Source organism: Dermacentor andersoni, chromosome 7 (genome assembly GCF_023375885.2).
Source record: "Dermacentor andersoni chromosome 7, qqDerAnde1_hic_scaffold, whole genome shotgun sequence".
Classification (NCBI taxonomy): Eukaryota; Metazoa; Arthropoda; class Arachnida; order Ixodida; family Ixodidae; genus Dermacentor; species Dermacentor andersoni.
Genome location: NC_092820.1, coordinates 114,515,605 through 114,543,554, shown reverse-complemented (window position 1 = coordinate 114,543,554; position 27,950 = coordinate 114,515,605). Strand labels below are relative to the sequence as shown.

At 45.0% G+C, this 27,950-nt stretch overlaps 2 protein-coding genes across 2 annotated transcripts in view; one reads left to right on the top strand and one right to left on the bottom strand.

The window, feature by feature from the left end:
• Positions 1–3,730: 3,730 nt before the first annotated feature.
• On the bottom strand, positions 3,731–8,826 carry LOC126534924 (uncharacterized). Its single transcript, XM_072289504.1, has 4 exons — positions 8,363–8,826; positions 7,540–7,871; positions 6,863–7,059; positions 3,731–3,984 (listed from the first exon to the last, which is right to left on the bottom strand). Exons 1-4 carry the CDS (start codon positions 8,564–8,566, stop codon positions 3,803–3,805), a joined length of 915 nt encoding a protein of 304 aa, XP_072145605.1. The 5' UTR covers positions 8,567–8,826; the 3' UTR covers positions 3,731–3,802.
• An 11,424-nt stretch (positions 8,827–20,250) lies between these two features.
• Positions 20,251–27,950, top strand: part of LOC126533963 (uncharacterized) — a 46,972-nt gene continuing 39,272 nt past the window's right edge. The window contains exons 1-2 of the mRNA XM_055072934.2: positions 20,251–20,528; positions 27,023–27,117. Coding sequence (XP_054928909.2) covers positions 27,045–27,117 — 73 coding nt within the window. The 5' untranslated portion in view covers positions 20,251–20,528; positions 27,023–27,044. The remainder of the gene's footprint in view (positions 20,529–27,022; positions 27,118–27,950) is intronic.

The following is a 27,950-nucleotide window of genomic DNA, read 5'->3' as shown; positions in this document are numbered from 1 at the left end:
GTAAAGCATTTGATGTAGCTCGCCATGAGCTCCATATTACAAAGCTCACGCATATGGACATAGCTCATTTCATCATCGTCCTGGTATCAAATTAACTAAGCAATAGATTGTGTTTCGTTGGCATTAATGAACAGTGTTCTATTAGCCAATGTCGCTGGCGGAACTTCTCATGAATCTGTTCCTGTCCCGCTTCTATTCCTACCGTTAATAAATGACATTTCGTCAGCAATTAGACAATGTTCATTCCTACTATATGCGGACTTAGGGCTATTGGCTAATTAAGTTTGTCAATAGTGTTCGCGACGGCAGTTACTTCCAAAAAGACATCTTTTCACCCTGTAACTGGCGCAGAAACAATAAGCTACCCTTAAAGGCTTCCAAAACAATGATATTAACTTATACCCGCAGAACACACCATGTGCGATTTCCATACATCTTCGGGATGCTCTACGGCCCAGGGTCGATGAAATGAAAGACCTTCGACAAAACGTTAAGCTTCATCTCTTCCCGCTCCAAATATACGAAACAACGTGACCTTCGCGCTCTTGGAATTGTTTGTCGCATATCGCATGACTTCCAGTCCCCTGTTGAATTTCTGAAATTCTATTCTACTATGTGCCTTCCACTACTAAAGTATGCCTCTGCAGTTCGAAGTGAAGCGTGCAAATCCAATTCTGACCAAATTTAACTCGTCCAATTCAAACTTACATTTATTCTAACCACCGCTTTTGCCTTTCTGGCCACCATAGTCCAGCCCTCTCAAATTTACCTCAACTGACATCTGTAAAATCAACGCGTATTAAACAGATCTTTTTCTCCTCTAGAAAGTAGTCCATGGCATTATTGTTTAAAGCTTCTTCCTCATGTGCAATTTTCCGTGCCACAAAACTATACTAGGCAACATTCCATATTTGCTGCCCGGCCTTTTTGCATTAAAGACGGTCCTATTGCTCGACTAAAAAAATAATCATGGAATAAGCATTCCTTCTGTATTGACATATTTCAAAGTTCATTTCCTTTGTTTTGTGTAGAGGTATGTAATCATGTATGATTGTCTCTCTTTTACGTTCGCCTCCTCGTTTTCGGCTACCCTATTGTTTTTCCATGTCACATTGTTTTGTCTACCACATATGTCTTCTTTATACATTTTATCTCACGTATTACTTTTTAGGTGGACCAGTACGAAGGCTCCGTAGCTATTCCAGAACACTAGAATAAAAATTTGATTTTTTGATTGGTTATCGGTATGGCTACTAAACTTTAGGCAGCGGTGTTTTACTATGATTATCTTATACAGACTGATGTCCCTGTCTCTTTTTTGATAAGTGTTAACAGTACGTCTTACATTAGCCAAACGAAAGATTAATACATTTTTATGTTCGCTACCCCAGCATCAGAAATGCATGGCCTTATTAAAAAAAATAATGGGGTTTTACGTTGTAGATAACCTAAAGCCACAACATCTTAAAGCAGTTGCTCACATCATTAGTCTACTGCTTTCACACGCACGCAATCTGATTCTAAGCTCTGGAACCCTGACCGACTGAAATCAGAAGGGTAACAGTCATTTTCAAGTAAGGTAATAAAAATTAACTGAATCATTACAGAGCAATCTTTGTTTTACTAGTTTGTTCTAAAGCTATGGAGGTTTATGGAGGAAGCCGATAATTTCCGACTTACAAATTTCTTTTAGCAAGGCATCATTTAGATACCTTCAAGAGTACATGCAAGGTAGTACACGTGTCAACCTAGGTGGTGTGATGTATCAACCTAGGTGGTGTGTCCATACCTAGGCTGTCCTCATTTTTCGCGCAGTTTCAACCTACCGTCAAGCATGAACCAACTAGCCCTCAAGAACTTCCTGCATCAGCTATGTATGGACGAACATTTCCTGGGCTGTATAATATAATTTGTACATTACGCCCATTATTGCCGGCATTGACAAAAAAGCAAATTTACTATGCAAATGTTCATTCGTACTTTCATTATTGCCTTCTTGTGGGGAACTACAACGAAAACTATACTAGATTATATATACATCTATTACGAAAAGAACTTGGTGAAAGGGTGTCATTGGAGTGTCCCTTTCGCTCTCAAACAGCGGTACTTTTGAGAAAATATGAACTAAGAATTAATGATATAATGTATAAGAAACTAGCGGTGGTCGTATATCACCAAATGAAATTTAATCTCATCAATATTTTCAAAGAAATATCAGCGGAAACATTGCGTCACAATTTATGACCAAAATTTACAAAATAGGTAGACGTCGTACTAACTATATATAAAAAAAGATAGCTTGTGAAATTTCACGCTTCCTAACCAATGCCCTTCGGTAATCGCATGAATTGTTGAACTCACTTCTAATCAAGTTTTAAAAAGAAAATGCAAATACATTTATTAATATTTCGAAGCTACCTTCGCATAACGTTTGTTGATTCTTCTGTCAAATATCTCTCGCGTCTGTTTCACAATATATATTTATTCGCAGTGGAAAAGTTGTACTTATTATTTTCTTTTAACTTTCCTAATGCTTTCGTATGTAAGCGGTACATATTTCTTTTGTATATCAAATCTGTTTATTTATAGCATCTAGCCGCCCTGTATTGTACTAACCTCTGTACAAATTTTATTTCGCTTTAGATGGTGTTGAGGTGTGTAAACAAGGAAAGCAGGTTGGGGGGCGCTTGGTACATCAAGCTTCCTGAGCCCTTTTACGCCTGTCCCCTGGGCAACTACGTATTTGTCTGAATAAAGAGGAAATGAAATGAATATCTGAAACACGCAGCATCTGCACAACACCATTCTAAATTTCCATTAAAGGAAGGAAGGAAGGAATACGTGGAGAAGGAAAGGCAGGGAGGTTAATCAGCTTAGCTGAACCGGTTTGCTAGCCTACACATGCGAGCGGGATGGGGGGATGAAAGATGGGGAGAAGAGATAGAGGGCACATAACACGGCACACACATCGTTGGTTACAGTCTGTCACTCTTGTGCGGTACGTGACATCACTGTCACAGCCGCTTGTCCAAGTCCGTCACCTTCATAAACCGAAGAAGTCCCTTCGTCGCCTTCAGCTGCGATGTCTTCTGTCGGCGATATGGGAAGATAGTTGCAACTGACAATGGTCTATTGTCAAGGTGCGCTAGAACAGACGCCAGGGACTGTCTCTGAACATTATATTCAGGATAGTCGCACAGAATGTGTTCCAGCGTCTCCTCGCAGAGACAGGCATTGCAGAGAGCGTTGTCGGCCATTCCAATGCGAAATGAGTAAGATTTCGTGAAGGCCACCCCTAGCCATAAGCGATACAGCAGGGTGGCATCACTTCGGCCGTGTCAAGTTGCCATACAGAAATGCATCAAAGAGGGCAGGTCGTGTTGACGATTGCTCCGGTTGGTCTCGCAGCTTGGTGTGCACCATAGAGAGAGCGTGATCTCCCGTGCAAGATTTCTGTGCACTATTGTAAGCAAGAGACGTGGAGTGTACCGCGTCATAGGAACTTTCTCGGACAACGGATGTTTATGCTGGATAGCCAGCGGTGAACACCTTGATCTCACCTTCTGGTCGTCACATGTGCAGGCTATCCCTACTATGATGCCGCTCACAAAGGAAAAGTGTATTTCGAGCATCGGCATCATAATATTTCTTACATATACGTTCGGTCCCCAGGAAATTATACAGGGAACCTTATCGTCGAGTTTTTCTCGCCTTTGAATATTTTGAAAGACAGGTTTATTGTCAAATAAATTAAGCAAGATGTTTGAATCGCGGTACACAGCGTGCGATTCCCGACCCTAACCTATATGGCATTGACCTTTCTCGGTTTAGTGGCACTAAAACGCTTGGGAACGGCGTTGGCCCCCAGAGGGCCTCGCAGGCCGAAGCGGTTCCCGATGGCGACGTCGGCGCAGTTGCGGTACGTCTCCTGGGGACCGCAGCCCAGCGCCATCCTGCCGTCGCCGCAGTCTCCCCAGTTGTTCGCTGCAACAGAAATGCAGAGCGCGCGTTCAGAAATTGCGCTAAGTCAGAACCTTTATTCCTGAATGAGAACGACCGGGAAGTTTATGTAAGTCGAACGACATCTAACCTCCCGTTCTCACCGGCTTTCATTTCTATGTGCATAATATACTAGACATCCCCTTAGTTAATCAAATTGGAAGTCCAAAGACCTCCTGTAAATATAATCGTAATCTACCGATAAACCTACAGGTTCTCTACAAACATGCATTGTATAGATAATATAGATAGCGGCGCAGGTATTTTGTTTGTATTGGCCAAATGAATTCTGACAAACAAAATTAGCGTCGTTTAGTTCACCTTTGACAGATGCCTAACTTCCGTTAAGCGTTTTCCAAGTTCTGTGCTTTCTATTATTCTCATCAAATCAAATCTCTTGATTTGCGGCATCATGGTACGGAAGCGCTGGTTTAATCGCATCGTCGAGCTGCTCAAGCGAAGAGAAGGATACAAAGAAGCAAGCGTCCGCGCAGTTAGTGCACATTGCAAACAAAAGGCTGTGACAAATTGCGTTTGGCGACAGAGGCGTGTGAAAGAAACGTCGTTTCATGGTGCACGGGTCGAAATAGCTACTGAACGTCTCCTCGTCGCAGGCCTCAGCAAGTATCAAGTTGGCCCTAGAGCTAAGTACAACTATGGAGGGGCCGCACAACATGCCATGGTCTTTATTTAATGCCTTGTCATCTTGTCGAAATGGTGGCCCCTTTTCGTAGTCAACTTCGTAGAAACTTTTCGTAGAAATGTCAAGCTTGATTTTTGGATTGCAACAGGGTCCTTTTTTTTCGTGGTTAAACTACGTTTAAAGTGACGGTGGCAATAGAAAACTTGCGTTGCGCACCGTAAATCCTGATTATACACACATCCATTCCACTCAGAAGAAAAAGAGAAAAAAAATGGCCAGGCTTAGCTTGGTTAAGCCAAGAATGCGTTGCATATTGTGTTGGGGCCCAGCTTTTCCTCCGGCTGTCGTGACGTCACGTCACGTGGTTGCGCTAAAGGTCAATGGTGGCTGCCCGGCCGCGCCCAAGGACTGAACTGAGTGATTGCAATATGCAACGCATAAAACTCTAGTGTAGGGGTATGAGCCACCATAGTGGCTCATACCATAGTGGCTCATACCATTGGGGGTATGAGCCACTATGGTGGCTCATACCCCCAATGGTGGCTGCCCGGCCGCGCCCAAGGGCTGAACTGAGTGATTGCAATATGCAACGCATAAAAATATGTGCACATATTGTAATTCGAACAATGTTGCAATGGCCGCCATACTTTAGCAAATGGTACATTGCGGCAACGCCGAAGTACACGCACATATTTTTTTTTTTTTAGAAACTGGTCCTGTTATCCCGCAGCTGCTTATTCATTGAGACAACGCGGATGGACCAGTTCACCTTCATTATAGCGCCGGTGCAAAAGCGGGACGGCGACAAAGAAGTAAACCCACAGGACAAGCGCTGAACCAACTCGCTCAATTTTGCGCCCTACTGGAGCCCACCTTATCTGTAGTGAGCACGAGATGCCGCTGCGATGCATTGAAGGGTTGAACCAGGTGCAATAAACGGTTCATTTTACAATTCCGATAAAGTGCCAACTGTGCGTTAAGAAAATTTTAAGCCTAACGCAGTAGAAATAAAGGACCTATATTTAAGCGACAGGCTATTAAATGCGGCTAACAGCACCAAATAAGAGAAAACTGCAGATTAACTTCTATGAAACGATTACGCTATAATTCTCTTTTACTGAATTATCTTAGGAACATGGCCCATCGGTACACCAATGATGAACTTATAGGACATGCCTTGCACGAATATGCGTAAAGGGAGTGGAATTCCCAGCATTACTACAACATAGACATGCCCTCTACCACGACCCGCTTGAACTCCGTAATTGCCACGTGTGCCTAAATTAACAAATTTAATGGATAATCAATGAATTTTGTTAACTGAAGCATTGATCTTTATTAGCACGCAATTTGTTGTGTCAGCCAGTGCAAATATGTGTGGATAAGAAAAAAATTGTATTTTTCATATCTTCATTGAAATGCTTTGTAAGCTTACTTTACGTGCTTGAGAAAACGCATGATATAGTAGCCGTATACGACATGATGAGCTGCGCGCTCAGAGGCGTCACGTTGGCACCACTGGTACGAGAGCATGCTTGCCTGACGGTTGGCACTGTGCAACACTGTGGTATAAAGTTTATAAGCAGGGATGAGGTGCGTCAGAGAGGTTGGCGAACATTTCGATAGGAGGACCTATCTTCGTCAAAGATAGGTCCCCCTATCGAAACGTTGGCCAACCTTTCTGACGCACCTTACCCCTGCTTATAACCTTTATACCACAGCGTGTCACTCCATCTGTCAGCCTCATTCTTGACTGTGTAACACTAGGAACGCCTTCGCAGACTGTGTGACAGTGCCCACAAAAACAGTATTGTATTGTCTCTCTCTGTGTGTGTGCGCGTGGGTGCGTGCGTGTGTGTGTGTGTGTGTGTGTGTGTGCGTGTGTGTGCGTGTGTGTGTGTGTGTGTGTGTGTGTGTGTTTGTGTGGTTTTTTGTTTTCTTTTTCATTCTTTTTCTCTCTCTTACCTATCCCATCCCTTTTCCCCTCCCCCGGTACAGTGTAGACAATAGGAAATCATCTCTAGTTAACCTCCCTGTCTTTCCTTTGCCTTTCTCTCTCCCTCTCTCTCTGTTTACCTGACGGCGGGGCGCGATGACTCTGCCGTACTGAAATGGTCGTCGGAGTGCATAGGACATCAGAGTAGCAAGGTACGAGAGGATGCTGTAAATGTGTACTAGATCGCATCAGGGCCGTTGTGGCATCGACGCGGCACCGCTTACCAGATCGCCAGTGCCAGCGTAGGACGCAGTACTCGCAGGTGAGCCTCTCCGGCAGCTGGACCTGAATCATGTAGAGTCCGTTGGCGGCGGTTGGCAGCCGGTAGCGGGTCGGCGGCTCGGCCGAGTAGAAGACGGACTTCTGCAACGCCCGGCGAGAAAGTATGCATACTGATATACATGTATACATGATAACCTTTCTTTGTCAGTGTTGATGTTGGCGTGAAACTTGTTTTTCGGCCGGCCTGGTTTTCGTAGGCACACCACTCAAACCTTCCTTATCCGCAGTGCCATACATATACATAGAACATAAGCAGTGAGGAACAAAAGGAGCATCAACGGTAGCTGCATCGTCAACACTGCGCAGAAGTGACGCACCCTGAAACTAGGACATAGCGTGCTGCCCCAACCTACCGCTCTACTATCTCTTTGAAAAAACCTCCCTGCAATGAATGAAGTTCGTGGCGTGGTACAATACCAACAAGAACCGTCGGGGAAGTTCACCTCCCAGAAAGAAGCGCGGGGGTTCAAAGCGGATGGAAGCATTGCCTAACCAGCGGTCGAGATAAGCAACAGACGTTTAAGTATCGGGGCAAACGAGCAGTCCTGCAAGAGATCGGTAGAGGCAGGGTCCTTACAGGCATAGGTAACTGTTCAATGCAGAGAGAGATGTATATGACCGAGAGATAGAGGGCGTGTAATTTCCGCGTCGAGATGGGTGTTTTACCCTGCGTGCCGGTCCGGTGGCAGTCACCACGGTGAGCGGGTGCATGTCGAAGCACTCCTCGCTCTCGGCCTCTTCCCACGATGCCCTGGGGCAGAGCGCGAACTCGAAGTGTCCCAGGTGGTTGGTCTCGACGTCGACGACCAGGTCGACGAGCTGCCCGGGCGCGTAGCGGCGCACCGTCACGTTGCGCGCGTACATGTTGCCGGTCTCGTGGCGCCGTGGTCGCGGCTGCGCGTAGTTGTCGCCGCACACGCCGCAGCGGCCGCCGTTGTCCTGCCACTGGGCCTGCGGTTCGCCGCAAAGCACCGGAGCTCAACGGCAGAGAGGTTTCGCGCAGAGGCGTCAGTGTGCTCACACGATCATCCGGCTTCGTTGTGCATTTATTCGAATTCAAGCAGTAGCCACATACGCAACACACCCAAACGTACACAAACACGCACGCACACTCTCACGTCCGCACACAAGCACGTATATCGGCGTCAAATGGCTAGCGGGTGTGTTTTCGCCATCCGCGTTAGAGTGTCTTAGGGACACGTTCATTATATTATTGCTAAAAATATACTTCCATGAAGCATTTCATTACCGCTTACCAAAAGTTACATGATATTGACAGTTTCAGTTCATCTTTCAAAACATGAAGTAAAGGAAATGCCTTTCACGTAGTTTCAGCTTGACGGTAGAATGGTGTATTCCAGGGAGTCCATATATTTACGACATGGCCCACAATTGCCATTGTATACTGCAGGCTTCGCCGCTTTGCATACCGAATGGCTTACCTTTATGCCTCCACAAAAGAGTTCCGTATCTTCGAAGTTGGGAGGCGTGTTGTAGCTTATCCGCCACATCGCGTTTCTGGCAGGCGGTTCGATGAGCCTGCCATGGCCTTGTGTTCCAGGAGCGTGAAGTACGACAAACATAACCGAACAGAAGGCAAAGATCACAGGCCTCCTTATCCACGAAGGGACTGTGTTGAAAGACATCGTCAAGACGTCTCCTGGCTCTGGAAAAGACACTAAAGGTTATGCTGTGCCAATCATGTCAATGTATAAATATAACGTGCTCCGCGTCTTAGCATTTGTTTAACAGCGTTTCTGGGTATAGAGAAAATAAAAAAAAATAATGTTGCGTACATCAATTTCATCTAAGTTCTGCAGGCGCTTCTAACTTTGGGTAACATTGGTCTACGTGTCAGTTGAGTAATTTTCTTGCTGTGCCGTTGGTAACCAACTTGTGATATCGTCTGCGGGCCACTTAGTTTAGCACTAACATGCGTTCGGTTATTGCTTAGGCATGTCCGTGACGGCGTGCTTTGTACAAGAACTTCTTCGAATAAAGGTATTGGTACCAACATGGGACCTGTAGACCAGTGCAATGAATTTTCGCAAGAACACTCGCGAGGCGTGACATATCAGTTTCCCGACGTTAATCACGCCTCTAGGTGGTTGCCAAGAAAGTTTACACCCTTTAGATCTTGTCTTGTTTCCCAGCAATAATCGCGATCTATCTTGAGTGTTTTTCCTTTCATTATTGCCGCGCTCTCGGTACTTTCGGGTCTGGAACGGCATGCGCTTATCAGCATCACAAAACGTTCCTGACCGGAAAGTAGCAAGATCAGAGTGTTATGGCATATTCGGCTTTTCGTTCTAGAGTGATATTAGAGCGCTCCAGGCTGCACTACAAAAATTATGCACGACAGCGACTAAGCCTTCCTGCGTGCATAAGCGGGTGCCAATGGCGATCACCAATTCAGATCAGAACTACTGCATACGGTTATTCTAGCAATACAATTTTAAATCTGCCATTAACGACATTAATACCTCAGCCAGAACGCTCAAAAATCGCCTGTGGAACGAGCTGTAAATAAAGAAAATGTTCCACAAAGATGGATGATGAGTTGTGTCAGAGCAGGAGACTAGTGTAAAAAGTTTTTTTTTCAGACTGTAGCGACGCAATCACCCAAACGAGTCCTACCTTGTTGTTTATCCGCAGTGCTTGCGCAATCCTCGCTTTCGTCTTCAGGTGCTCCTCTCATTTGCCCGATGACGACTCCTTCAACTCGTGCCCACTTCCACTGATAGGTCGTATCAACTTAACCCTGTAACAACGGCCGGTACGGTCGTTCACCGGGACGCGCTATATGGCACCGTAAACAGAGTTGGCCTCGACTGGGCGATGTGAACTGGCAACGTGTTTCCTAGACGGGGCTTTGCTCACTCCGAACGGGACGACCCGCCACCACGTCTGGTGGACCGTTCCCCCGAAGCACGTGATGCGAGCACCACAGGAACGGGTTGTTGCGGGCAACAGGAAAGGGGTTTCCTCGCAGCCATCCACGTGCTTCAGTGACCAACACACGGAAAGCCACGTGGGAGGGAGAGAAATAAGTAATGTGCGAGAGATAACGGGAGGCTCGGAGCTCCGCTCCACGAGAACTGTGCAGTGGTTCTGTAGGTTACCGCAAACCACCTCCGTTTCTTGGTGCCTGTTTACGAGAACCACAATAAGCTAGACATCTATCTAGCTTATCAGGGTCACCCAACCAGTTCTCGCGGACCTCATTTCGGAAAATAAGTGGAATTCCGTAAAGTCGTTCACTTAGCCAAGGAACACGACACGCAGAAAACCTAGACAAATCTCTTTTCGTGAATTTGACCTGTTCTTGACTGTCTGTCCGTCCGTCCGTCCGTCCGTCCTAGTCAAGCAGAAAGCATCAACTACAGCCCGCCTTTCAGCCTTAACAATCGTTAAGTATACTAAACGCGCCCGACAAGCGCACTAATTGCACTTCTGCACTAGAATGGCATACTGCATTACAAGTATAATGTCGGACTCGAAAGGGAATGCAAACGGATCGAAACTAAACAGAATGCATATTTTTGCTTCTATTTTCGGCATTATGTACCGCAGTGGCGGGGGTGGTCTGCGTGGCTTTCTCAAGTAATCAGGTGTAAAAGTCATATTTTGTTTTTTTCCTCCTCCAACTTTACTCCCTGCCACGTAGTACTTGGGTGTGCTAAAGCTGGCTAAGCGCTATTTCTAGATTTATAAGTTTTAACTCGCATGGATACGCACCTCTGCTATGAAAGCTCCATATCGGAGAGCTACAGATTTACAATATTACGTGCCGTTAGATTTGCAAGTGGAAGATAATGTCTGCCTTCTGCCTCTATGAGACTGTAGTCGGCAACCGAATGTGCCACCTCGATGTAAGTATGCACTAGAATGTCATACACGTATACCCACCGCTGCCTTTGGCATATGTATACTGGAAATACAATGAACCCTGCTGATGCATCCTCTTCATATGCGATTGCTTCAGTCTGCACTGCTACTATCCAACCATGCATTTAACAACAGACTTTACTTGATATACAGGACAAATACACACTAGTGACTTCCTGGGACTCTGGAACAGAAGAGGGTACGCAATCCTACCCACGAAGAGCATGCCATTATACTTGCGCTAGTTAGGACTTGTGGACGATCTTTATACTTGAAACAATGAGAAATGCTGTCAAGAAAGAAACGAGGAGGAGACAGACATAGTTGTGACTAGAAATTGAATTTCAATAAATAAATGCCAGCACGTTGTCACCAATTATTAAAAAATAAGGCCCTACGTGAAGGCAGGATGAAAATACGCTATGCTATATTACCCTACGTGGACTTCGCCAAGACACTACGCTATCCCCTATGCAGCAGTTTTGTGCTTATAAAGTTCAATAAATTATTTAAAAGAAAGGAAAGTTAATAATAAATAAAGGTGTCCCAATATAATCCCCCGAGGCCATAAAGTAATCAATGAAGCAATTCTTAAAAATACATTTCACGTTACTTACGTCACACGTGCGTTAGCCGAGCAAGCAATTTATTATAGCTAAAATTTATTCTGTGAAGAAAACAGTGCAAGTTCGTCTAAAATATCTTTTTGAACATGTAATACACAAATAAAAGCCGATGAGCAAAACGTGAACAAGGTGGCGAGGAAAGCATACGTCGCCTTGAAGAAGACAAGTCCACTTGTCGAAACGTTGGCTCCTGCTTTTACCTTGTTCACGTTTTGCTCATCGTCTTGAATTTCCATCTCCCGCATCCCCCGTGTTTTCCCACAAATAAAAGCCAAAATTTTAAAGTATGCTTACGAGCGAGAGGGCCCAATAGATGATTTACTAGCCCTTTATTCAAATAATTTTGGTGTCTTGCAGAGCCATAACGAACACGAACTGACAGCGAAGTCGAAGACCTCTGTTAAAGTTCTGTTAAAACAGCACCACGTGCTTCTGTTCAGTACGTTTCCTTTCGATGCAGTTCAATATGTCGTTCTTCAAAGCTCATATTTACACAGTTCCATGCAGTCAGTCGCTGCTAAGCCTGATTTCATGTCGAGGGCGACCTTCAGGTTTTCAGCTCCAGTTCTATTTGGCGTTCTTGTTTAGACATGCGATACTAATGAAGATCCTTTGAGGCTGTGTGTTAGAGAGTGGTAAACGTAATATCAGCTGGGCCAATGTCTGGATAGTCCTGAATTCTTGCGTGCCGTCACGTTTTCATCTCTCTCATTTCTGCCCAGAATGGCGCAGTTGATTTTCCTTCAACATCGATGGACACTTATCACACAAACAAGAAAAGCGATTAATATTTTACAGGGTGACTTATTCGTGGCTAGATAACTAGGAATTGAGAGTTCACCATTCCTGTTCGAATCTTCCGGGGTCACGCAGTAAGCTGGCATAACGCTTCTGAAGTGCGGGCTGGCCTGTCATGTCCACTCTGGCTTGCACGCTGAGTACAATCACTGGTGCTATGAAATTGACCCCGTGAAATAAACGGGCCGGATACCGGAAGTCTATTTGTTTAACCTCAAGGAAAGCTGTCCGATCAAACATCTAAGGGAGGTCTTATGCTTCAGTTTGCTTGCCAGTTTCAATGCAAGCAGCTATGCAGCGCTTGAACTCTGCGCCAAAGTAGACGTCTTCTAACCGGGTTCACGGGGATGAGGCCATTAAATAATACTGCGCTGGGCTGGATAAAATTTTGCAACAGGGTCCCAAGAAGACGTTCGTCCTGTGTTAGGCGCTCTGCTTTCAGATTCTGACGGTACTGAAAAAAAAGTTTATTGACTCGTTGAATAAATTCAGAACTTACCCCATGAAGCTGAAATGAGCCTTGGTGGCGCAGTTCATGTTGTTCACAATTTTCCCGTCCATGATAACATGATCATTGATTACAGCTTCCTAGAAGAAAAGCCTCCGTGTATCTCATTTTTTCTAATACACGCTCAATGCATTTGTGAAGGACAATTTACCCGCAATATTGCGCTAGAAGTCTTTAACGTATACCTACGTAACGTCCTTGTAGCTTTGCTTACAGCGTATGACGATGAAACTTCGATCTCTATTTTTAGCAATTTCTGTAACAAATAATCTTATTGACTGACGATTAGCATTGCCACAGGCAAGGCCAACTATGTTTTCGACAAGGATGTTCCTCTGCGTTAATCAGTTTTCAAGTACTGATACAAGCACCTCGGGAGAACAACAAATCATGCCCAAGGGAACCACTTCACAGAGCTGAGCCGCAACCTCTGTTTTTCGATTGAAAAGTACCGCACAACATAGCAGAGTGGCCTATAATGTTGGAAATTTCAGTGCCTTCATCGACTTAAAGTTATAATATTCGCTTCCACGGCATTGCTGCCAGCTGACCAGTCCCGGTCTTCGCCAAGACATTTTTTTTATTATTATCGCTGTGCATTTTGTGCGGAGTAGCTGCAGTAGCATTGCCACGATCGAGTACGGAAAATGTGTTTTATAAGTTCTCCTCGTGGTGCATTGCGGAAAGTACTGACAATCACCTAGAGTACGTGAATTACCCTACGGTTACACCGTTACGAAAACACTCTGCATTTTGTCTAACAATTATCGGATGGCTCTACGGCTTTACTAAGCATATAACACATTGAAGATACCCTACACTAGTGCAATGGAAGCACACACACACGAAGACAGCGACCATGCGGGCAATAGAAGATGACCATTTGTGAATATCTAGGATAAATATTTGTTTTTCTAGAAGGACCCATCGGTGTCGCATTAATACTCTTATCCGCAGCTTTACTAAAGAACTTTTTTTTACGATTTCACTTTCCTCTTTAGTTTTCTCCCGTTCTTCTGCTTTAGGAGCTTGGTCTTCTTAAATAAAGGTGTTGAAACACTTTTTACAATGAACAACCAAATAAGTGCCGTATCAGCTTTTTACGTGGTTTTGGTGTTGACTGGCTCGACCGCTGAACTATTTTATGTAAAGTTCACTACAGCTTAGCTAGGTTTTGTACGCGACTTCTGATATGCAGTCCGTGTATTCTTTTTATTTTTTTGTGTGGTTGGTGGAATATGCCGGCTGTCTCTCTTTACGTGTAAGGTAGCAAACATACAAGGAGCAGAAGAAACAACTACATTTACTTCGTGTCTGCTGGCTACCTTCACGACATTGTGAGGGTGCTTACGTGCACTCTTTGTCAAAAAAGTACTAACTACGCTGCCGTTGACCAACAGACCGTCCCCAGTCTGTTTGAGGGAGTTGCTCAGGTACGCCGAAACTTCGACACCCTGGAAAATAAATTATGTTTCGTGTTCACCATACATAGGCCTGGAATGTCAAGAGCTCCATGTACATATATAGGGTGTCCCAGCTAACGTTAGCGAAACTGTTCAACGAGAGAAAAAAATGATAAAGAAAAGAGACGGTGCAAGATAGCATTTTTAAGACCTACGGTGTTGGGTAGTCAGAGTGCTGACGACCGAACATCATGGGTTTTGTATTTCTATTTTTCACTGTTTCTTAATTTTTTTTGTTCGTTGAACAACTTGACTAACGTCAACTGGGACGCGCGGTATGATGAAGGCGGCGCGGTGTAGCCTGCCTACATTTGACAAAGGCTGCACATGAGCAGCTACATTCACTGGCGATTTTTTTTCTCTTTTTCACATCTTTTACTTTCTACATGCGTTCCTTTTTAAAGAGTCGCACGGAAATGGCAGGATCACTAGAAAACCCTGTGTCTTATATTCGCGTTGTGTGGGTATTGGGAGCCACACAATCAAGCTCGCGCTCACGTGACTTTATTAGTGCAGCCTGAAGGCCGGTAGAAGCAATGTCATGTTTAATCTACCTAATGTAGGCGCTATCGTAAGGGAGGATAATTTTCTTTTTTTGATTATGTGCTGGTATGCCCAACACAGGTGCCCATTGGAAGTGAAACATAGATGAAAGTTGAGGAACTGAATGCTGTTGTTTGAGTGAAATCATTCTGAGGGGCTTAATTTCGGGCGCGAAATGCGCCAGAAGAATAACTGGTGATAAATGTTTCAGTGTGTGATCGCTCACCCAGCTGGTAAAAGCAATACTGTTTCTAGGTAATTACAAATGACACTTTTGTAATGTACGCATGATCGCTTTCCATCTCTTTTTTTCTGTGTCCGTAGAAGTGCTATATGTATATGTGCTGGTTTTTCCTTGACGAAATTCAGTTGGCAATCTGCGCTCTGTCTGTCCCCTAGCTACTTCCCTTTACCGCCAATACTTTGTGCTGTTTGAAGAATAAAATTCGATGGTGAGCCATCTACCCCACTTCGACTTACATACATTTTTGACCTTTCGTTATCTGGACTAGATGTGGTAGCTTATTTCTAGTTCCTTTTAATTTCAGCAAGTGGTTATTTTTCTGATCGTGTTCGCGCAAATGCAAACACCCTATTCGAAGTGGCCCACACGCTGCATCATGGCGGTCAACTTCAGTTTTCATTAAATTCTATCTCACTCTCTTGTAACTTTATTGATATCGCTACACTTTGAGCTTGCGTAAACACATTCCTTCTGAATTAAATCAGCGAGTAGGGCTGTCGGATAAGCAAGCTAGCTTCAGAAGCCCCAGTGTTGTTAACTTAGCGAAACATTCGCAAACTTACTGAGTTTCTGGTAATTGTAATGAGAACTACGCCTGCTTGAAGTCCTGACAGTTATATTAGTGAATTTTGTTTGGTAACGTAAAGGGTCCGTAAATTGCAATGGTAAAATTTCTCACGAAAATTTAACTGAGTTCTCTGGTTCGCGCCCCCCCCCCCCCCCGTTTCATTTCGTGGTGTACCCCCCCCCTCTCCCCGTATACGTCTCCATTTGTCGCTACTTCAAATGAAATGAAATGCAATCAAGTCAAGTTTATTTTTCCATAAAGAAATAGAGGGAGGTCTAAAGATATGCCGAATTAACGGAGATGGGAGCCATCTCCGTTAATCAAAGCTATCTCATTTTTGTTTTTCATATTCCGACCGCTGACTTCTCACCAAATGAGCTAAAGTAAAGCTGTGTTAAGAAAAAGACAAGGAAGAGATCTGGGAAAAAAATATAAGACAAAAAATGCGCAATTCCGGGCAAGCCATCATCATCGTCATCAGTTAGCGACTTCCCTCTAGAAATGCAGCGCGTTGGACCGCAAATTGGGGCAATTGTCCGAAGATAAAATTGCCAATGCAGTTGGAGATTTTTCTCAGCAAGAAGAAGGTTCCTCGAGGTCCCTATAGGCAAGCTTGGCCTCAACATGAATGCTGCCTGCTATTTCTTTTTTTTTGTGTGTGTGTGGAGCGTCTGCATTGGAGTGCAACTGCTTGAATATTTGCAATGCGATGAAAGACTGTTTTTGAGACCCATCTGCTGCCTTCCTAAATATAGTAAGTTTATGGTAATTATTTATTCATATTGTGACTCATTATATCATGATGACCGTTACGCTTTGAACCGTGTGCAATATTAAGTCTTTCCTAAGACATTTTTCCTTCCTGTAAACTTTTACTGATTTTGTGCAAACCCCCCAATTCTTGGCTGAGTCCCCACAGTGGGTATGGGCCACTTGTGCCGAACAACAACAACAACAACAACAACAACAACAACAACAACAACAACAACAACAACAACAACAACAACAACAACAACAACAACAACAACAACAACAGTAGCAGCAGCTGTGAATGACATGAAAAGCGGTCCGGTGGCTAAAAAGCTAATCTACCAATTAACAACAAATGAATAAAAAAAATAAAGAAAGCAAGAAGCTCAGCGACGCGATATTTCAAACACTGAAAGGCCAACAAGGTCTCTTTGATGGTGCAACACCAGTTCTTGAAATACTTAGCTAGTGAATCGGGCCTAACATCGATGCTGTTAGGGTCACAAAGCACAGCGTGTCATTTTTTTTGTGCGCCAGGTTTTGTACCTCAACATGCTGATTTAGGCGCGGAACGTGTTATTGCAAAGGCCATAGTAGCATTCTTTGTTAAGCTGGAGGAAATTCTTAATTGTGGATAGATAAGCAAACCTATTACTAAATAAATAATTATATAATAATTATGTTTCATCTCGAATAACACTATTTGAAAAGGGGGCGAAGGCTATTTTTTTTTGGTGCGAAAGTATATTCATGGCCAGAAATAGGGAAGAACAAATTGGACTAATTTTAATTGATGTAATTTGACTTGCAACCTCATTATTCAAAAACAAAAGAAAAGAAAACAGGTACAATTCTCAAATTTTCTTCAGAATTAGTGTTTGGGTTTTTTCGTGTTATGCCAGCGGTTCTTCACCTGCATACCCGTTTGACGTCGAGAAGATCGCACTTGTCGTATTGTATCTTGAACACTGCACGGTTTTATGCAAACACTGAGCGTACCTTGAAAAAACGTAGTGCGCGGGCAAATGCAGCACGGCGGGAAAAGAAAGAAAGATACTTATGCAAAGAGCGCGATGCCGCGTGTTTTTTCTTGTTTCTTTTTTCCAGACGAACCGGCGTAGACGTTGTTTTTGTCGCCGCGCAACGGAAGCGACCGACCGACAGACTCAACCCTTTGCAGACGGCTCTTCTACCCGAACCGTTGGCGTCACGCAGGGTGGCACGGAAAAACATCTGAGAAAAAAAAAAGAAAGACGTAATGAAATCGCGTTGCGCCAACCCGGTGAAGGTCGGGGTCATCGCGCTGCCGACATGAGCTGTCTTCTTGCCAGACGGGTTTTCGAGTCTGCTTAATTTTTCTTCCTTTCTTTCGTATTTTTTTTTAATGGCATTCTTTTTCCTTCACTTTAGCAGAGAAGCCCGACTACAGCAGAGGGTAACAAGAAAACAAACCGCACGGTCACCTGACAGGAGTCGTACATCGCAGCATATCTCTCCCGCTCGTTGTAATCTGGCGTTTCCGGGTTCTTTCCTCTCTGCTTATCTGGTGACGTCCTAATTCTGCAATATTTACACCCTGCGAAAAAAAAAAAGGAAATATGAGGTTGTAGCTGGTCGCAGTGTGAGCGACCATCGAACAAAAAGTGCCTTGGTTGGTGGTTGAGTGGATGTATGGCGTTCACCTTGGCTTTTCGTATTACCGTCGACAGACATCATGAGTTGAGTTCCGCCGTATTCTTTTTTTGCTGCGTTCAGACCTTGGCAGTAACAAAAAATAAAATAAAGTGAAAATAAATAAAACAAAATAAAAAGAAGATAAATGCAAGTACAAAAGAAAGAGATCATAGATCCAATAGAATAAAATGTATGAAGTAGTGAGCTTTGCATTAAGAAGAATAAATAAAAAAATGTTTGTTAAAGAATAGTTGAGGAAAAGCTAACGAGTGTGGTAATGGATATCTTACCAAATTCGGTAGGTGCACGTTTCTGCACTGGTCCCGCTTGTCTTATAAAGTATGTTTATCTCAAGCTTTTCCCCAACGCATTGTTATGGATGGACTCATGCGTTCATCCTCGGCAGTAACGGGGACCACATTTTCCTTAACTTCCACAAGGCACGAAAAGATAAGTTTTCCTTGAGTTCTTTCAGTTATTTGGGTTTTCTGAAAAAAACAACGCGATACGGAAATATTTCTCAGTTCTCGACCGATTTCGGTGGGTGCTTCTACAGCAAAGTAAGGAAGATGAAGCTCTGTCTTCCCGCATGCCCTTCGTGCCACGATATTCGTGCCACGAGGTGCAACGGCTTCAACGCTCGCGTATCTCAGCCCCTCAACAGCCAGTCCCTACCAGGTTCGAGCTTCACTTCTGCCTGACTCCTCCTCGAAGTAGACATGGCTGACGCCCAAGGTGAGTGCGGAACATTTCTTCTTCTCGCGCGGCAGCTCGTCAGATGCCTCAGCACCTCAGTCATTGAGCCTTGGAAATTTCCTGCCACGGTTCCTCGCTGCACGATGCAGCTCGACCTTTTTGCGAGAGGCCGTCGGCCATGTTGCGTTGGGTGGGCCGGTTCTCGTTCAGTCACGTTAGCTATGCGGACCGCACGGGATCACCGAGTACCGCCTCTCGGAACGTAGGACTCTCAAGAACGGTGTAAAGCCTTTGCGGCGCCTCTAGGCTTCACGACAATAATCTATCCCTTAAGAGACTCAATTACCCAATGTCGCTATCTGGCCCTGTGTAATCAATATGTCGACGTCCGCGACATCGAATTTGAAGCAAGACAAGCTGTGAAACCTTATTGTTTCACAGCTCGCACCCCACCACCGTTAAAGTGAACCCTTCAGCTGTCAAGTTAGCAATTATAATGTTTAATTACAGCTTCAGCTCCCATCATTTTTAAAAAAAAGAAAAGCTGTGAAAAAGAGACCGAAGCCGGAGGACCCGCTATCACGGCGGTCTGAAGAGCCCGAAGAAAGTACGCGGTTGAAGTTACGCATCCGTCGCAATTCGCGTTCATCAACGTGGACCACAGGCTAGCCAAGTTTATTTCTACGTACTATTTACTCCACAATCAAATACTCTAGCGAACATGTCGCAATAGCGTATGGTGGCTAGCCAATGTTCGAGGTACTTGTACTTAGGAGGCAAAAGTCGAGACTGTCACCAGTTCTGAGATATCCCTGAGCGGACATGCGCCAAATACACCGACAATGCACTAAGCACATTCTCAGAAATCCTAGCTTTCGCTGTGCAGGATTCGACTGTGTTGAACACGGATGTATTTCGTGGCAGCTTTCGAGGATTACCATCAGGAAACATGGTAACAGTAGGGGTATACCTACTATGTGGTTATGCTTTGAGTACCCACCAGCTTCAGTCTCTCAGTGGCAACCCGTGCCCTAAATTGGAAATATGACTGCGAAACGAAACACTGAAAGCTAATTACTTGACTTCCTCCGACACGTGTACCACGAAAAATTACATCTTCCACTCAATGCTGCGATTCCGTTTATATGAATAGGTCTCCGCCGATAACACAGCAACTTAATTATGATGAAATGCAGCTCGAATAAACATTCATTTTCCTGCAGAACTAAAATGCAGTCCATTTAGCTGCGTGGGCAATGCTGCGCATGCGTGTAGGGAGCATCACGGTACTCCCTTCGGATAGTTCATTCATCGAAAGTAAAGGATATATAGATGAAAGAGCGAGAACATCGAAGTGTCCGGGACGTTAACAAATAGGTAGCGCTGTACTTATTGCTTGGAACGATGGAAATTGATTAGGTTTCACGTCCCAGAGCAAAACGCTGCTTTTTGAAAGGACGTCATGCGCCAAACAGTTGTCTATACCGTCCGACCGAAACACCATGCGAAAGCGCTTATTTTTGCGTTCAAGGGCGTGTCACAATTTGTCCGGTCGGATATACGACCGAACCCCCGACATCTCGCTCAGCAGAGCAAAGCTGCAGCTGTGCTCTTGAAGCTTTTAAACCAGCGCTACAGGTTAGTAACGCTTTTACTCCTTGGCTGCTTCTTTGCTTGTTCAGGTTATAACGACCAGCAGCAGCAATATTACCAGCAGCCGGAGGCCCAACTCCAAGAGTACCAGTATCAAGATCCCCAGCATCACTACAACTACGGCTGGTACGAGCCGGCCGACGCTTATAACTACCCTCAGAACGAAGTGGCACCCATTCTTGAAAGCCATAAAGGAGGTAAAGGTCAAAGCGGGATGCCGTTGCTGTCTGAACCTTTTCAAAAATGACAATGGACACTTGCTGCTTGAACTGTTGTGCTCGAGTGTAAAGCGCACGGGGTACTTCTGTACTCACGCATACTCATGTAACGTGAATCTGAGGAACTCTCGTTCTGCATGCAGTCTGTTAGAAGGATATCACGGTGGTTAGAAGCATTCGTAGTGCCTGTAAGTGAATAACCTCTTCTAAGGACCTGACAAACAATTGGCCCGCTTTCCATTGCTTCTATGCGCGAGGAAGACGTGAAGTGCCACACTGTAGTGGTCTATGCACTGCGAAGAGTGTACTTCGGCAGAAACAAAGAATTGCGGAGAGTTGTTCTACATAGAAATGCTGTGTGATATAGGGCAAGAAATAGCATGATATAGTGCTTGGCACCACGTCGATTTCTAAGTGGTTTAGTGATAGCAGTCACGCAAGTTCTGGACAGTGACGCGGCTATAAACCAACATTGTTTTGATACCAGTCACGCAAGCGTTTGGTAGTTCTTGGCTACCATGATGACTTGCGAACAGTCTATATTCATAGCAGACACGCCAGCGCTTGGTAGTAATATAGGTAGCATGCTGACCTACAAACCCCGTAGTAATAGCGGACAAGCAAGAGCATGGTAGTGTTAGACACCGTGTTGACTTGCGAATGGTCAAGTGATGCCAACCACACGCGCGCGCGTAGTAGCGCTTGGCCCCTTGCCGATTTGCATGCGCTGTGGTGATAGCTGCACACGCGACTTATTAGCGATGCCCGTCACTGACAGCGGCCCATTAGCAGTGCCGGTTTCAGGGGAGTTGCAGCTTCCGAGCGAATAATCGTCTTTACCAGAACCAAAACAGCGTGAGAGGGGTGCACAGTGTCAGGAAAGCGGCCGTTCAACTTATATAGAAGCCCTGCTATACTCCATTTTAATGCGCGGACAAATTCATTGCGCGGAAAAATCTTCCGCTCGTGTCAGGGCGAGGCGGCGTGAGTGTAGCTTCGACGAAAAAAAAAAAAGGCGCTACGCGGTTAACCGAGTTGCCGTTGTCTTTGTCTTCGCTTCTTTCTCGCAGGTTCCCACGTATCCACTTCACGTAAGTTGACGTGCCAATCTGCGTTAGCCTGTATGTGGGTGAACGTGCTTCGTGTCCTGTAGTGGTTCGCCTAAGTCCCGCTTAGAAAGGGGACGGTGAATCCTTAAACGAAGCACGCTTAGAGAGTCTGCCCACTTGACGTATCTTGCTCTTTCCTTTTACATGTTTCGTGATTTTACAGGAAGTATATACGGGCTAATTAGATACGCATTGTTTGCGAGCCCTGATTTTAGTAAATGTCGGCGCCTTTGCGATGGGAAAGCAGTAGTACAAAAGCTACAAGGCCACTAAAGAACTATAGTTTTATGTTTGCTACAGCTGCGTACGCAATAACGAAGTGATTTCGAAAAAAAAATGTCATAATTTGGTTGTATGTATTAGGCCCTCGGGAACTGCTACAAATACAGAGTTTAACACAAACGTCCTATAGACGCCAACTGGATGCGTAAGGACGTATTTCCGGAAGTTTTGCTTATTTTTCTATGCAATAAAGAAGCAAAAGGATTAATCTAAGGAGGTATATCTGCCCAGCAGTATGGCCGAGTTAATATACTACGAATCATTAGTCCAATATCAAACCCGTACTTCAATCGTTTCTGAACATTGCCTTCCCACAATCAAATGTGAGCGATATACACTTCTTATTGTCTGGCAGTATTCGAATATCGTCGAATATTCTGATGGCCTGCTTACATGTCGTACAACAGACCGTCGAGGAGATCTGCTTTTTTTTTTGCTTCCCTAAATTTTTTCGACGGTCATGACTTTGCAAATCAGTCATGAGTGTCTAAATGACCGAAGAACGCAAAATAGTGGAACATCTCGAGGACGGTTCGATGCCTGATACTGAAGGCAGCCAATTTATACGACATACGTTATTAGACGTCAGACGTCATTGAAAAACGCGATCACAATTAAGGAACTGCTGTGACGGTTATGCTTTACATAGTGCGACTAACTTGTTCTTTTTTGCAATTGGGGGCGTTGGCTTCCCTGTTGGAGCTTTCGTCGTCGACATCCTGGGAAAACCTCTTGACGAGGAGCGACGTCCCGGGCACGGAGTGCTTGCATTCGCTCGTTTCGGGGTATCTGCGATTTGCCCATAGCCGTTAGTCGGGCTCTGCTCGCTTCGTCCATTCCCGAACCATTCCCTTCTCAACTATCCCGCTGACAAAGCCAGCCGGGAGCACATCGGCACACGTGAACTGACAACGAGCCGCGGGGATTTAGTGGCTGATTGAGTGGCGGAATGTTGGTGGCACTGGCCTCACGCGGGCTCCTTTTTTGCCGTAAAGCTCGGGAAACGATGGAGCACGCTTTATCAGAATGTGAAGATATCTGCCCAATGGTCGATTGGGGCACCTCTGGAATCCTTGAAGCCTGTGGGTTCAGCGAGAGCAGGGGGAAAGCAAACATGTCCGCAGTAGAGATTAGTAAGAGGCGACTTGAAGACTGTGTAAGAAAAGTAGGGACACGAGAAACAATGGAGGCGTACAAAAACAAAGTTTGGTTATAGGAATTGTTTGTGGGTTTTTTCCACATAGGTAGCACATTTGGAAATATAATAGGTACTTTGTGGCTCAACCTGCTGCCCCATTCCACAGGGAACGCTCATAGCATCCATCCATCCATCCATCCATCCATCCATCCATCCATCCATCCATCCATCCATCCATCCATCCATCCATCCATCCATCCATCCATCCATCCATCCATCCATCCATCCATCCATCCATCCATCCATCCATCCATCCGCCCATCCGTCCATCCGTCCATCCGTCCATCCGTCCATCCGTCCATCCATCCATCCATCCATCCATCCATCCTTCCATCCCCCTGCGCTAGCATGGCGCTACAGACACCGCTGTTCGCGGTTAAAATGATTTCTGGCATGGTGGAAAGTTTTTTATACGCCATTTGAACAGTTATTGCAAGACCACCTTGATGACCGTGCATGATATCACTCACATTGCGTTTTATTTTCCTTTACAGGAGGTGATCGGTAAGCGAACGCTTTGTATTGCATCGGGTCTTTTATTCCAATTGGCCACAGAACGCGGTTTGTGTTCTATGCCACATTTACTCCGCAGAAGTATTGAAGCTAGCAACTTCTCAAGATATTTACCCTTAATATTTATTAAACAATAGATTATTATCCCGCCAGTTGTTCCTCATTACCGAAGGAAGTGTTTATCAAAAGTTAATACATGGAACGCCATCGCATTTCGATCGAAGTATTGGAGAGAAGATTTTTAGGAATTAGTACATGTAGCATAACGATTTCCACTACGATCACATGCCTTTGGCATTGATTATCTTCGTTTCCGAAATTGAAACGTTTAGGCTGCAGTAACGTTCCTAAATATTTCAGTTGTGAGTATCGTACTCTAGTTAAGCAGATAAAATATCAGACTATTACGGTACCCTCTAATGCGAAATTTGAGCGCAGCTTTATGCGTTTAATGAGTATGAGTGTCAAATTGTGTATTAGATTATATGAAATTTGATCGCAGCTCTATGCGTTTAAAGAGTATGCGTGTCAATATTGTGTATTAGGATTATATGGGCATACGGCTTATATTAGAACTTGATAAGGTGGAAGCATGGGAGAGTTGATTAAATATCGACATGTTTGCACAACGTGAAAGACGAGGACTGAAGGAAGAACACAGTACAGGCTTTGACTTCAACTGATCTTTATTTGTGAGATCGCCAGAACTATATACACGAGCAAAAGTAATGAAAAAACAACTTTTGCATTAAGCCACACGTGAAACCCTATTGCAACACAGCCAGATACTTGATTTCGTTTTTTGTGAGGGCAATCGACGGCATGCTAATGCAAAGGTCGCCCAGCCGCTGCATCTTGTCAGCCTCTATGATTTCACGTGTAAGCTGTTCTCGCTGTTTGGAAATGATGACGCAGCTTTCAAATTCAGGGTCTCAATGACAGTCTCTACAGTGAATGCCGTTGCAAGGTCATCTTGGCATTCACTGCAGAGACTGCCATTGTGACACTGGATTTCAAAACTGCGCCATAATTTCCTAACACCGAGAATAGCTTACCCATGAAATCAAAGAGGCTGACAAGATACAGTGGCTGTGCATCAGCATGCCGTCGATTGCGCTCACAAAAAAAAAAAAAACGAAACCAAGTACCTGGCTGTGATGCAATAGGTGTTCACGTGTGATTTAATGCAAAAGTTATTTTTTATTACTTTTGCTCATGTATATAGTTCTGGCAATTTCGCAAATAAAGATCAGTTGAAGTCAAAGCCTGTACTGTGTTCTTCCTTCAGTCCTCGTCTTTCACGCTGTGCAAACATGTCGATATTATATTAGAAAGCGTCCCTAGCACGGACAATCTGTTTGTGCGGCATATTGCAAACCGAGGGAGGTGTGGCGCGACTGCCTCGCTAATCGGGAGATCGCGAGAGGTAGCGCGTGGGTGACGCGTGGGCGCAATTCACAGCAGCCGCCGCCGCAGACGGACCTCCCCTCTTGCAGCGCTATGGTTCCATATATGGTATCGGTGGACGCCGCCGCGGCATGCCTTATCGATGGCGTCATTGGTGAACAGACGAAGGTGCGCTACTCTGGCGCCATCTAGTAGCGGTCGTCGCTGCAGAGCCCGTCTTGCGCGGAACTCCGCTTTTCTTCTCACGCTTTCGCCACACTCTCCTCCTCCACTTTCTTCATCGCGCACTCTTCTCTGTCGCCGTCTTTCATCCCCGCTGCACTCCGCGTTCGCTTTTTCATCGTTCGCTGTACTCGTTCGCTCGGTTACTACGACGACGCCAAGGGACGCCGACGCTCAACTCAGGAACGGGCGCCTAACAGCTGAGCTCTAAAGGTGTTCATTTGAGTTGGTGCACTGATGTATTTTGCCAAGTGCTCCCATGGGCCAACATATTTTCTCACCTCCGGTAAGAAACATTGTGTCCGTTCCTGCACCGCCGGTGTCGCCAGACCTTACGCACGCACATACACGGCGCATTGCTAAAATAACAAATGCATTGTTTCTATAGCAATACCGTTAAGTGGGATGCAGTTTGATTTAAACAATAAAGAAAGGTTATGTGTAGGAATAGATACCTCAGAAGTATTCCAACATTTCCCACGTGAACTCACGCGAGGTAAGTATCCAAAAGGGTTAAGGTTTGTGCACTGGCGAGCGAGTTTATACAATACGACAGTTTGAGGCTGTGTTGCTGGTTTTCACCCAATATGAGGAGTATGAGGAGCAATGCAGACGCTGGAAAAGAGAACCCGCAGTCTGACCGTTTTTTTTTTTTTTTTTTTGCGAAGGACCAGGCTGTTGTTGCAAGCGCTGCAACGCCACGCGAGTACGAGAAAAAGGAAATTTATTTTGCGTAAAGCAAGATTACCCACGTGATGCACAATAAATCTGAAACACTTGTCGCAGGGAATGTCAGTAAATTATGCAGTCTACGTTCGCCGTAAATATGGTGTCGACCCATTTTATTTCAGCCATTGTAAAGGGTTCCTGTAAATCTATTTATCGAAGAAAACAGGTTGGATTTCAAGCTAACTTCAGTACATCTCATTCACCGTCAAGAGGGAAATCTCTCGCAGATTTTGTCTTTTTTTTTTTTCAAACCAAGGTTGCATTCTTTAGCCTTCATCTCTTGGCTTCAGCTTGGTTCGCTGGCTGGGTTTCTCGCCGGATGGGCTCAGGGGTGAACTCGGCTAAAGCGTTACGTGTTCAATAACGTAGTTGAAACAGAGCCCTGCGCGTAGCCACCTGATGCGACAGAAAGTTGTATTGCATAGCATAAATTTGCTCCCTAAAGAGTGATTAGCAGACCTCATTACATATATAGGATATTCATCCTAACATATAGCTGATTCGCTCCTTCTCATACAGAAACGTCTCGCATTGACTAGTCTAATACAGCAGTCGCACTTTCGTTTTCAGTGACAATTGAGATTAACGGCCATTGAAACGCTCGTCTGATCAGCTTTCTTTTGCGAGGTCGCGGGAAGGATGGCAATGAGGCTCACCGAATGTAATCTTTCATTTCAATGGGGATTTAAAGTGAGAGTTCGACTGCAAACACTGGCCGTGCGATGATGCAGTGCTGACATCTTTGGTTTCTCCGCTGACTGATGTTGCTACCTTGTATGGACAGCGCTCGACAGGACGACATTCTCGTTTGATTTTTGCTATCACAAATCACAAATAAAGAGTTACTTTCTTTTGATTCTAGTAATTTATCTGCTACGCTTAGCGGCTGATCCCAGCTAAACCTGGGCAAGTGAGGTGTCGGGCAAGAAAGAACGCACAAAAAGAAAAAGTCATCAATGCAAAATGGTGCCCCTTTCGTCGTGTGTCCTATACTCGTGTTCCACGAATTGCAGGTCGCACAGCAGCAACTGGCCCATGGTGTGCGGTTTTCTCATGCTTCTCGGGGCCTTGGTGATCATCATTACGGTCTTATTTCTGTCCATAAGAGGTGAGATGTTACATGTCGCATGTACTTAGTATGTAGAGGAACACGCTTAGGACGGTGTCTATTCGCTGCAGTATAGCGTGTTTTTTTTCGGGCATGTTTGCAAATGACGAAAAAAGGAAGGGGGAGGGAAATCAGAAGGGTTAGTGTCGTTCCTCCAACGTGTACTGAGAGCCCCACTTCCCTTTTCTTTTCGAGCGTCTCTAAACGGAGTTCACGTCCTTAAAAACCCCACTTGGCTATAGAGGGCACCGTAATGGCAGAACTCTGCCAAATTATTTTGGCTAGCATTCTTTATCAAAGCTGGGCGTGGCTATCGTATCGCGAGAAATGATAAAGAGCAATGAATTCTTGGAAATCGCATATTAAGTTTCCGTTACTGTTTTTCTATCCGAATGCGAAATGTCTTCACTAAAAATTACGCAGAGGTACTCGATTTGTTGCATCAGCTAAGGTGGTGCAATATTTCACGGAAATACCGAAAAAAAAAAGGTTTTTCAAGCCGCAGTGTCTGCGGAACTCGTATCTCCTGCTTTAAATGTGCCGCTTCAGCTATCTATGCTTGCCACAGATACACCCGCACAAAAATCAAATGATTGAAGGTCATGCGAAATTCTCCGATTGGTCGTGCGCGTCACGTGGCTCCAGCGCGCTTCGCCATTGGTCTAAGGCTCGCTTCGCATGGGCGTCGTCTGCTCGGCTCTTTGCACATCGCGAACTCTCGACCGTCTCCGTAATCTCGACGAGTCTAAATAGGGGCGCTACGCCTACGCGGTCGTCGCCATAAGCGTGGCCGCTCCCTCCGTCTATGGACGTCTCAGACCAGCGGATAAGCA

What these genes read in the sequence shown, in the direction of transcription:
- LOC126534924 (XM_072289504.1), bottom strand. Translation starts at nt 8,566, where the DNA reads ATGTCTTTCAACACAGTCCCTTCGTGGATAAGGAGGCCTGTGATCTTT. An exon ending in TACACGCCCTCTATCTCTCG is followed by an intron (nt 7,060 to 7,539) that starts GTCATATACATC and finishes ACACTGACAAAG; the next exon opens with AAAGGTTATCATGTATACAT. An exon ending in ACGCTGGCACTGGCGATCTG is followed by an intron (nt 3,985 to 6,862) that starts GTAAGCGGTGCC and finishes TTTCTGTTGCAG; the next exon opens with CGAACAACTGGGGAGACTGC.